Source organism: Camarhynchus parvulus, chromosome 2 (genome assembly GCF_901933205.1).
Source record: "Camarhynchus parvulus chromosome 2, STF_HiC, whole genome shotgun sequence".
In the NCBI taxonomy this organism is placed as follows: Eukaryota; Metazoa; Chordata; class Aves; order Passeriformes; family Thraupidae; genus Camarhynchus; species Camarhynchus parvulus.
This window is the reverse complement of record NC_044572.1, coordinates 116,949,055-116,961,704: the sequence shown is the minus strand read 5'-3', so window position 1 is coordinate 116,961,704 and position 12,650 is coordinate 116,949,055. Positions and strand designations below refer to the sequence as shown.

General features: G+C 36.1%; 1 protein-coding gene across 3 annotated transcripts in view; it reads left to right on the top strand.

The window, feature by feature from the left end:
• The window catches only part of PDE7A (phosphodiesterase 7A), a 75,089-nt gene that overhangs the window by 47,913 nt on the left and 14,526 nt on the right, over positions 1–12,650 (top strand). For all 3 annotated transcript variants that reach the window (XM_030943546.1, XM_030943545.1, XM_030943547.1), the window contains one exon: positions 11,846–11,997. In XM_030943546.1, the coding sequence (XP_030799406.1) occupies positions 11,846–11,997 (152 nt within the window). The remainder of the gene's footprint in view (positions 1–11,845; positions 11,998–12,650) is intronic.

The following is a 12,650-nucleotide window of genomic DNA, read 5'->3' as shown; positions in this document are numbered from 1 at the left end:
GACATTTAGTAAAGCTGATTTCATGGTAGTAAGTGTGGTTGTTGTAATTACCTTTTGAATAAAAATGAGTGGCAGAAACTGGTCTTATACTCTGATCTTAACTGACGTTATAGTTTTTAAAAGTAAATAATTTCTAAAACTCTTAAACTCTTAGTTTTGTTCAAAAGTTTCATAAAAATAGGTGAGAAAACAAAGTTTGAAGAGTGTGCTATGTAGATTTTTTTCAATACAGAGGATAAGAGTTTCATCTCAAGTCCTGATTGAGTGTAATAAATTCTCTGCAGAAATAGCATGCAATTTATGAAGTACATAATTGTCTTTTTGTGTATATATATATATATGTGGCATTTCATGCCGATATAGGAAAATACTAACAGAGGTGTTAAAATAACTGCCTGTTAAAAGGCAGTCAACATATGATATTATTGCTGTTCTCAGATTAACTGTTTTTATGGTCCTTATCACACTGTTTCTTTCCATCCTGATGATTGTGCATCAGGCAGATCATGACTAGTCAGGAAAAGGACTTTCACACCCTTTCTCCTTGCCCTTACTTGTTGAGACACAGCCACCAGCTTTTAGCAACATCACCTGTGGTGTTTAATGACAGCAGAAATATTGCTAGGAGGCCCAAAGAATTCTTTGGCTTTAACTTCCCCCTCAGGTCAATTCATCTGTTAGTTTTCAGAGTTGTCATATTATAGTCAGATTTTTTTGCACTTCAGGACTGTAGTTTGTTGAAGAGGTGCTCTTTGACTTCCGGGCTCCTGCCACATTGTGGAGTTTCTTTCAAAGTCAGGAATTCAGCACAATCTCTCACCATACTAGTAGGTTATCTAGTAATTTACATAAATGTGGGATTCTTTTTTATCCATAAAATGGTTTTTTTTTTCCCCTCTCTGCAATGCTAATTTGTTCCTGATCAGTGTTTCCTTAATTATTTTAAGTCAGAGAGATTTAGTAATGCACTATGAGACTGCCAGTAGAGAGAAGTTGCGGGAATCAGACTTGACCTAATTCTTAGGGTATTCTCCCTGCCCATTCCCCTGCCCTCTCCTGGTTAATTCAGAAGGAGTTGATTTTGCTACACAGAGGTATTTGACTGAAAAATACCCATTCGAGCAATAACATGTGAGAGGAGTCAGTCAGTCAGTCATCTCTTCTTTCCTTGGGGCAAATACTGAACTGGAAAGGGTCTGTTCTGCAGCTGAAGCAGACTAAACCATCTCAATGTTGCTTTTTTTTTTTTTCTCCCCACCACAGCTGTATCCTGAACATCAGTAATGCATGGACATGCTTCCTCCATTGTGTTTGTATGGTTTCACTGTAACTTCCTTGTACTATCCACTAGCTATATTCTGTGGTTCTAAATTGTTTGCAATGGCCATTGCTTATGTGTTTTGCAGAGGACTTGTATAGTTGCTGTCAGTCACAGTGCTGAAGCATTAGTGCTGTTCTGTGTTTTGCTTAGCTAACTTTGGTTGTTCAGCATTGTTTTCTTTTTCTGTCAATGATGTTTTGAGAAGAGTTTGAATATCTTTCAGGAGGGGTAGCTAATAATATGCTGACCAGTCTCTTCTCTAATATTTATTGATAGGCTCTTAACCCAGTATTTTACTGACAGGTTGGAAGAGTAGTGAATTTTAAATGCATTGCTTTGCTTCATAACACTATTTGAACTCACAGTTTCAACCAGTGTTGCTGAAGTAAAGTTTATCAGCCCTTATTTCTAAAGATCACTTCTGTATCTTCTTAGGCATTTAAGCTCAGCATCTCTATCTTCATCCCAGAATTCTGTAATTGATACATGAATATTCAAGTTTCTAACCTGTCCAGAAGTATTCTCAACAGTAACTTTTAGGAAGTTTGATTTTAGGAAGATAGTTGGAAAAATATTGTTGTTGTTAGGACAGTGGAATGGGAGTCATATCTGAGCATTATTAAATGCAGGATTTCACTGATGATTAAGCTAACTTTGTTTGATGATAGTTTTCCTAATACATTATCTGTTATTCCAGCAGTCTCCTTTTTATGGGTAATTGCAGGAACTATCAAGAAGAATAGCTTAATAAATTTTTGTTTTAACAACACTGCTTCCTGGTGAATGGGCAAAGTCAGGATTATATTCTTCTTGTTGGTTGGCAGCTGGTTAATGTTATCAGTTAGTAGGTCTTCTGTTACTGTGTTCTGTTGGTTATGCCTGTGTGGGACCATGGGCATAACGTCAAGATGGCATCTTAAACTCACCATTTCTGGAAAGGAGAGAGCAGCCGACTTTCTTCCTCTGAATTTCTTCCTCAACTTTCTTCCTCTGAATTCACTGTTGCACTGTAAAATGCATACACTGTAATGTTTTATTGAATTGACTGTAGAACATTGAATCTACTTTTCACTCCATGCGAAACAAGAAGGGAGTTTTGCAGTTTGCTGTGAGAATGCAGCATGTACTCTTTGGATTTCAGGAAAGTTACTGAAGAAGTGATTGCAGTGGTTATAATCACTCTTACTGTCTTCTGGTTTACAAACAGGCTACGGTTTGCATGAATACTTCCAAATTTTCTTTACATTACTTGAGACATCATATCCAGTAATTCACTCTTCAGTGTTGTCAGAATATGTTGATGAAAGCTAATGTGAAACAAAATCTTTGATAGAAGAATTGGTAAGTGACAAGATAAAAATAATACTTTATTTCAGAAATAGTAAACCGGCAATAAGGTTTTAGGCCTTGTTTTCTTGCTATTGAGAGGTTGTCAGTAGTGTCTGTTTTTTATGTATGTATGTATGTACACTACATATAAGAAATTCTGATTGTTGGAGGTGTTCCTAGCATGCACAAAGAAAGGCATATATAATGTGCCCTAATCATTCTGTTTCTCCTGGAAAAAAACTCCAAACAGTGAGTGTGCACAGTGATATGTACAGTATGTTATAGCGAGGAAGTGAAGCCAAAATGAATAAAGATAAAATGAATAATTAAGATAACAAAAAAAATATTGAGAAATGTCATATGCCGATACAGCTGAAATTAATGCTTTTAAGCTTCCTTTTAGGAAAGGATTGTTGGATATAGTCTGGAGGAACCAGGTAGAAAAATGAATACTTTGGTTTTCAGAGAAGAAACATGGTTTTCTTCTTGTTTCTCCTGTTGTACCTGGCCTAGAATAAGTAAGATCTTGTCAAAAAGTTTTTAGAATTCTCTCGTGTCAGTCTCATCTGAGCATCCTTCTGTGGGGAGATGATGATGCCACTACATGGGGCTCTGTTTTGTGTTTTATAGATAACCCAATCTGTCACATCTGTGAGTTAAAATATCTTAGAAAGAAGAAGGGATTTTGAATTAGTCAGTATGTGTTATGTAACATTCAGGAATGCTCAATTTTGAAGAAAGTAGTTGCTTGCAGACAGCGTAATGGTACAGTATAAGACTTCACTGAGACTTCGATGATTCTCCTTAGCTGTGTATTGGAGCCTTTTTAGGGGGAAATGGAAAGAAAGGAAGAGATATTTTTATAGGTGATGGACAAATCTAATTCTCTTCCTTGAGAGTGCAAATACATGATGAAATTTCAGAGTTTACCTTTATTATACAACCTTCAGACTGTTTACTTGGAAATTACCATTTGTGGAACGTATTATAAGCTATTCTGAGATCTGGCAAAAATGTCAGCATGTGCTGTTTCAAGGATGTTTTTAACTTTCTGGTTCTTAGCTCATGTACCATTTGAAAATGGTTACCTTTGACAGTGAGTTTAAACTTCCCTTGGCTGAGATTCCAGAATTCAAAGAAGACACAAGAGTGCAAATCCAAATGGATTGCCTGAAACAATTTGAAAAATCCTTGTGTAGCAGCAGCTAATGATGCTTTTGGTGATACCATCTAAAGATTGAGGTAAACTAAGCAGAGTCCAGATTAATTTCAATGCCCTTTCTGTTTCAGAAAATAGAGGAATTACCTATTTGGTTATGTTTAACAGGAATTATCTGTCTTGTTCAGCAGTCCACTTTGAAGAAGGGTGAGTTTCGCAATGCGTAAAGTAATGCAGGAAGATTTATGTGATCATAGCTTGAAGTATTTGTTTCCTTTTGAAAATACCATCACCGAGTAAAAAGCTTGTACTTGAGAGATTACTTCAAAAGCTGCATTTCTGTGAATGATGCAATACTGAATTTGTCTTCTAATTATTCACAGTCCAGATTATTCAAATAAATTGTGTTCCACAATGTGAGAGAAATTTTGACTTTGATTTAGTTTGGAGAATGCAGTTACACAAGGGGAAATCAGAAAATGCTCCAAATACAGTTGTATTGGCCAAATGAAAAGAGTGAGCTTGAAGTGAACTTGGTTAAGGAAGATGTGGGGATAAAAAGTTGTAATTGAGAATATAGAGCAGGTTTGTTTTTTTCTTTTGTTATTCTAGATGTTTGTTTTACCTACTGTTTCTTCTTTCCAAGCTACTGTAGAACAGTCTGTGTGCTCTGGAGTCTTGCACAGGTACAGGCCACTCTGTATTTCATTGCTGGCTTAAGTTTGACCATAGAAGAAGACAGTGATATATTCTATTTTTTTCCCCATTTATTTTGAACCTTTCCAATGTATTCTTTCTCCTAGTACCTTATTTAGAAAGGCTTTTTTTTTGTATGCTGGACAATTTGGTAGAAAATACCTGAAAATTCTTTTGTTTTCATCTGCGCTCCCAGTTTGACTTTCTGTACTGACCATCATAAAGTAAAGGCTGGTAAAGGAAATTCATTTTCTGTTAACCATGATGGGTTGTTTTTCAATTCTTCTTTTATTTCTGGTGATGAAAAATAGACAAAAAAAGATGAGTTGAGAGTTCTGTCATTCATTTACTGTAGAACTGAAGATTTCTAGGACACTGAAGAGAGGTGGGTTTTTCTGGGAAGACAGCAAGAAAATGATTTGGCAACGATCTGAAATATATTATCCTTTTGGGAAAAGAGTTTGGAACCATTATATGTCGAGTTCTTCAGGAGGATCAGTATCTTGATTAACATGGCATAACCCATTTTGTAAAAGGCTGTGTTTGTACATATTTTGTATATTTGTGTTCTGATGATATTCCTCTAAATAATTAGCTTCAGTGAGGTTTCTTAGTTTACAGTATGCTGTTGTGAATTGCAGATTTGCCATGCCAAATGGGTGGATTAGGGTTAAAAAACCCCCAAAAACACAACTGCAGGATTGCTGGGCTTATGATTCAGTAAACTGGTATGGAAAGACTGCCTTGTATGTAGTTTCCTGGTCCTGAGATTATTGCAAAATGTTACTCATTTAAGCACAGAAATGGCAGTGTTTAATTCCCTTAATTTTTTATCTTTCTTGAGGTGTTTACAGAAATACTAAGATGAGCTTAAATTCAAAAGAGGTAAATTAGTGAAGTACTGTAGATATCTTTTCATGATGTTTTTTTTTACACTTCTACTACTATGCAATGACTTATAGTGCCATTGGAGAATTGGCACTTGTTTCATACTGAGGTAGTCTAATCCCTTCATTTTGAGCAAATTCCCTTAAATTAGCTCTGCTTTGAGCAAATGATTGGACTAAAGGACATTCAGAAGTCTCTTCTGTGCCTTCCCACCTAAATTATTCTATGGATCTGTGCTTTGCTAAGGCAGTGAGATCCTTTTGCTCTGTAAGATCCTTCAGGAAAAGTTATTTTAGGTGGTGGTGATGCCTAGCACTTCCCCTCCATTGGGGACCATCTGATGAAAACCACTAGTTGAAGAGAGTTGTGGTACTGCTAGACTTTCTTGAAACCTTATTTTTTTTTTCTGATTCCACTCAGAAGACACTTGTAAAGCCATGTTTATTTCATTAATCCTTAACCCACAGCATATTTTCCAGCAGTCATTATTATTTGGAAAAGAATGGAAAATATTTGGAAAACAAAATACTTATGAATGTGTATATAGTTACATATTGTACATTAAAACCAAAACAGTATGGCTTAATATTTTTTTAAGCAGAAGTGTAGTGCCTTACAATGATGCTAGTCTTCTAAGTAGTTCTAAGAAAGATAGGAACTACAGTGAGATAATTTAGACCCCAATAACCTAAATTAGTCTTTTTATGTAACTTTAAAATACTTACTAAAATTATATCTTCCAAATGAAGTAATAGTTTTCTATAACACTTGAATACTGAATGTTGTAAGAATATTTTAAAATTCAAACCATGAGTGGTAAACATTTAGGAGAGTTAAACAGCAGGACTTAATTTAGAAAAACCCACAAACATTCATGGATCTAATATAGTGCATTTCTTAATGGTTTGATGGGAATAGATGTGAAATTAGGATGCTTATTGGTACCTCTAGTGGTGGGAAATGCTAGATCCTACTTTCAAATTATTCATAAATTGAAAATTATTTTTATCCTGGAAAGATGGATCTTTAGAAAGGTGCATCCTTAGATGGTTTTAATTGGCATGTAAAATGGAGTATTTCTTTCCAACAAATATTTACAGGTAGTAGAAAATTTCTGATGATGTGTCAGGTTTAATGATAGTGTCTGCTATGTCAAACTGTTAAATATGCAGTTGGGATAATATGGAAAATTTACAAGAGATCGCTTCAGTTAAAAGAAGAAGATAATTCCTTCATAGTTTTGGGGGGAAAGTCTCCTCTGGTGAGCCAGTGCTCACCTCAAAGTTCAGTTTTTACATCCAAACATGGGAAGGATCAAATAAATACTCAAATACTTTTTTTTTCCTTAATTTTTTTTTGTTGGTAGTGATACCAAAGATCCTCAATTATGCTCTTTTTATTGGTGTGTAGCAAAACTCAGTGCTTTTTATAATGGATAGTTTTCTATCTGCCTTTTAGGCTGTAGCAAGGAAGAAATGGAGGTAAAGTTCTTAAAGCTGGATAGCCTTGTTTTAACTAGATTGCTGTCAGAGGGTGTAAGTCTGTCTTTGCATTATAAGAAAATTGGAGTATATTGCTAGGGTTTAAGGTTTCATTAATAATTAAACCAAATCATAATTGTAATTCTTCCTTTTATGGGCTGTCCTTAATATACAAAAGATAAAATAATTTTGAGACTAAATCCATCAGTATATTGTGATCTTTTAAATGATTGTCACTTGTCTTTACTTACTTTGTTTTTTTATATTGGCATGAGAAAAATAAATATTTAATACCCCTGTGAAATGTGCTAAAACGTTTTATTTTAGGTTTTCATGAAGTTAAAAGATTGGGAGTGGGAAGAGATTAAAATTAGTGTCTCGAAATACAGATGAAATCTGTTGCAAGAAGGCGACTTGTGTTATTTTATTGCTATATATGCATCGCATTAGCAAAATAACTGATATTAATAACCAGAATTACTTCTTTTTCTTTATTTTAGAGAAAGGAATTTTTTATTATACCAGCATCTCACTTAAGATGCTTAGAAACAAGAATATAACCATTTTTATCAAACAAACAAAAAGCCCCAAAACCTGTGATTGATGCTTTGGATGAGAACTTTAATTTATAAAGGAGTGGCAAGAGGAATGTCATAGGACAGCTGCTGTTGAGTAGGCACTAAGCCTTTACAGTTCACCTTCTGGTTCCTTGCATCAAAAGCACTTCTCAGTGCTGTAGTGTCCTTCTTAACATGCCCATCATCCCAACTTTGCTTTCATTCTCTTTCAGTTCAAAAGGCTGTAAATGTTAAATTTATTTTATTGTTCTAATTTGTCCTTAAACTGTCCTTGTGAGCAGATAGTAAATACTGGATATTAGAAGGGCATTTAGCACACTGAAGACTCCAAATGAAAGGAAAGATGTTTGGGCTGGGAGATGTTTTTGCAGCATGCTTGTTCATGAGCAAATGCAGTGCACTCTTCATTCTTCACTGTCTTCTTTCCATGATCTATACATTACTGAGCCTTGGTTTGGTAGTGTCTCTGAAATTAGCATCTCTTTTCATGACTCGTGATAGAAGTGGGGAGGTTGTCATTCTCATATTAATCATGCATCTAAAGAGAATGAATGTGCCAGGAGAGAAATGCCAAGTTTCCATTGCACAACTGTATCATTCATTTTACCAGTCTTTTCCATTAACTGGCCTTAGCTGATCTGCCAAAACCACAAAGCCCTTGGTTGTTGTATCCTTAATAATAATTGATCTGCGAGTGAAAGGAAAAGGCAGGCACAGTAGCTATCAGTGTTCCTGCAGCTGGAGAACATATCTTCCCCTCACCCCCTTCCTTGAAAGCCAGTTATTTTCTGTTTCAGCCTCCCCTTTAAACTAATAATAACCTGTCAAACCTCTGCATCTGACTTGCTTATTCTGAATTGTCCTGGGGTAAATGTTTAGCTGTTAATGAGAGAAATTTAGGTTTTGGGTTGGTGTAGTCCCACAGATCAGGTGCTCTGGAGCTGCAGAGGGATGGCAAGGCTCAAAATCTCTTTTCTAATTTGGAAGTTACTCTGATAATTTCAGATCTAAAGGATAAAGACATTTATTTAGTTAAGGTGTTATTACCTAGCTTGGTCTATCCATGTGCAATAACTAATAGCTCAAAGGGAAGCTCAATGCCCAGTCCATGGGGGGGAGGAACAACCCCAGCACAAGCAGGGCAGCCCTCAAGTGACTTGGCAAAAAAGGAACTGGGTCTCCTGGTGGGCACCACGTTAAACATGAGCCAGCCATGTCCCCTTGCTGCGGAGAAAGCAAGTGGTATCCAGGCTGCAATGGGAGGAATGTTGCCTGCAGGTTCAGGGGCGTGATCCCTCTCCCGTGTGCAGCACTGAGAGGCCTCGCCTGGAGTCCCAGTCTGGGCTCCCCAGGAAAAGAGAGACATGGACATACCAGAGAAAGTCCAGCAAAGGGTGAGGAAGATTAAAGGGCTGATGAGAAAAGGCTGAGAAAGCCTTTTCTGTTCAGCCTACAGAAGGCTCAAGGGCAAACTTCTCAATGTATGCAAATAACCTGAAGGGAAAGTGCAAAGGAGACAGAGCCAGGCTCTTTTCAGTGGTGCCCAGTGTGAGGACCAGAGGCAATAGGCACAAACTGATGCACATCAGGAAACACTTTTTCACTGTGAGGGTGAGTGACCAAGTGTTGACACAACCAGAGAGATTGTGGAGTCTGCATCCTTGGAGATGCTCAAAAGCCTCTGGGAGATGGTTCTGGTCTTGGTGACTCGGCTTGAGCAGAGGAGTTTGACCAGATGAATCTCATCTGGTGCTTTCCTACCTTACCAGTGCTGTGATTCTGTAATAAGCAGCGCTGCTGCTAGGAAAGCTGGAATAATGTAGGCTTTGCTTTTTTTCTTTTAATGAGGGGTAGAAAACCAAGGATCAATGTGTAGGAGTAGTGGTTTACGAGCTAGGCAAATTTGGTGATAATTTAGAGAGTTTAAACATATTTGTAAGATGAATAAGTGTCAATAGCTTATTGTGAAGAGAATGATGGTTCAGCTTCACAGAAAACCAAGTAACTTGTTTGCCTCTGTACCTCTATCATCATCAGAAAAAATCCTGAAGCAAGATGTGCAACCCCTCCTAAATGTCTTTGAATACAAGTATAGGTGGAACACAGGCCTCTACTGCCAAATTATTGCATTTCTGTGTTCTGTTGTGTACTTTGCTGTCAGAAGCTGCTGTTTTTCTTGTAGTACCTACAGCGTACTATTCCCTCCAAGATTAATGGGTGGTACCTGTGTGGGGAAACTTAATTTGTAGCACGACAACAAAAACAAGTTTTTATTAACTGTAGTTTTTATTAACTGTAGAAGACCACTTGAGAACAAGAAAATTATCTGTGCTTCCAGAAAAGTGCTCATTTTTTCTGCTTTAAATATGTTGGTTTATTGTGATTTAGTGAAGTTTCTGGCTTTTGTGTGTGACATTGTGGATATTTTAGATAATTTTAGAACCTAAATATAATTATTTTATTTTATTTTCAACCCAGTAATTTCTGTTTTGAAATTTGGCTCTGAGGGAAATGGATCAAGAGTGAAGGAGAGACACTTCTTACCTGTAGCATACACTGCATTAGCAGCAGCAGCTGTCTTGCTCCCTGCTTCTCTCTTATGCAGGCTGGTAGTGCTCAGACTGTAACCTCATGGTCACAAATGTGCTTAGAAATATTGGTAGAGTAATGTAGCATGACAGAATCTATTTATTTTCCTGCTGTACACATGAATGTTGCTTTATAAGCAACCTTTATCATATGTAGTACATCTGTTTACTTAATAAAAAAAAAACCCTGGGATATATTATAGGTACCAGTGTCTTCAGAGGAAGAGCCCTTGGCCTTGAGAATGATAGCTTGAAGAAGGATACTTCATGTGGAGATGTCTGTGTTAGCCCTGAACTTCAGTGTCTTGATGAAGTGTTTCAGACATGTCTGCAAGAACGTTCAGTTGTGTCAGTTGAATCTCTGTTAACACAGACCATTGGTAGGGAGTAGTGCTGTGTTTGATTAGATACTCTATGATCATGCCACTGTCAGCTCTATTTAGAGGTGTTTTATTAGTGTATTTTGGGAATTAATATATTAATGTAATGGCTATAATTGCTATGAGCAAGCATAGAACAGAAAGCAAATTGGAACTTCTGCAGGGAGAAGAATTAAAATGGATAAAGATTTGTGTTACGCAGAATTAAGCTGCTGTCACTAGGAATCACCGAGGCTTTTAGTTCCGATTGTCAATAAGGCCACACCTTCCTGTGTACATTTTAGACTGACTTTAAGAATAAAAGTTGTAACTCCTTACTTCACCAACTTCTAATATGTCTCATTTTTGGAAGGACAAGAGGTCTGTGCTACAGACTTGTGATAATATTTCTTTTATTATCTGCATTTTTAAAAAATAGCATGTTGCCATTGACTTCTTTACTTAATAGCTGTTTTAAAAATTTTGCTATTTAACATGAGTCATTTCAGGCAGATTGAGTGAATATCAAGATGATATTATTGGCTTCCTGTTGGTTATATAAAACTGCTATTGGGGGGCACTGTTGAAAAGAAAGTCAAGGCTGAGTTTGGCCTAATATAATTCAAAATGAGAATATCTGGCTTGCTACGAAGGAACTGTAGCTCTGTGTAGTTTGATGCTGAGGTTTCTTAAACACTTCAGGTATATCAAATGGAACTGGACATAAACTAGTATCGGTCATTTGTTTAAATCAGTTAACCTAATAAAAGTAAAACAAAATATTTGGATTAATCTTTGGAAAGAGTCTGAAATAATTTTCTGTTGTGTTTTTACCACACTGGGAAACAGAATTAGATATGCTGTGAACATAAATGTCATAATTGTTTGGCAGAAGAGTGTAGTTATTTGCAAAAGCACCAAAATTATTTGAGTGTGTTTAAAACTTCAGCATAGTAGACTTAAGAGATTTTCTGAGCTCTAAACTGTGTAAAAGTAATTTGTACATGCTCAAAGCCTACTTGTATCTCCTTTATCAATACTCAGTTTCTGATACTCTCTTGCTGGTGTATATGTCATCTTAGGTGATTTGTTAGGGACATGGATGTGTATCCATGACACCAATTTTCCAAAAATAATTTGTTTGCAGTACTGTGTGTGTTTTTAAACAATATTCATAATATTTTTGTCCTTTCAATAACAGAGTTCCTTAAAAAGATGTGTTGCAGCTATGATTTAAGTATTTGTTTTTCTTCACAGGATGCTTACACAGAACATATTTTTTTTTAATCCATGGCTCTGTATTTAGTATTAATAAAAATATCTGTATTTGTGCTGAAATGTTTGATACTCAAAAAAGGGCATTATCTTTATACCAAACTTCCCTGAGCACTTGTCATTTTGATAAAGGTTTTTTAGAGAGAGTGTTTATTTTCTTGTTTTTTGTAGCAAATTCTGAAATCGAGGTCTCTGTGTCTGCAAGAAATGTGAGAAGGTTGCTTAGTTTCCAGCGATACCTGAGATCTTCCCGTTTTTTCCGTGGTATCACTGTTCCAAATTCTTCAAACATTTTAGATGATGATTATAATGGACAAGCAAAGGTTGGTTGCTTGATTTTTTATTTTTTTAAAGTATGTTTTTCTAAATGTTTGCTAGTATATATAACTATATCACATACTAAAAGTGGAACCAAACACCAATTTTAAGCATATTTTTTGTGTATGTATTTTTATGTGTTTATATATATGTATATATTGTAATGAAATCCAGGCAAAATTTCATGGTCTGTAGCAAACTCCTCTACTGCCCACAAGTTTACTTGGATGATTTTTATGTTGCTAGTGTTTTTGTTGTTGTTTTGTTGTTTTGGTTTTTTTTTAATAAGTGGTGAATTAAGGATGCCTTTGAATAATTGAAGAAAAAAATGAAGAGAGGAAAATGTATCTGTATTTAAGAAATGTAATGGAGCAATTTAGACAACTGTTCCCTTTGATTTTTAGTCTAACCTCACTAGTCAACAATTGGAAGAGTGACTGCCTGAATTCAATAAAGTGCAGTAAATGGATTTCTCAGGACATGCTTATGTCAAACTGACTTTCTCTTTGTTAGGCACTTCTTCTAGAAAAGAAAAGTGATAGCTGAAATACACTTGTTCAGCACTAAAGCAGGGAAAGCAGATACTGGGAAGAGAGTTGGTGCTAAGGGAGCAGCTACCTGGATGAAAGGCTGCTGTATTTGCAACAGAGGATGAAAA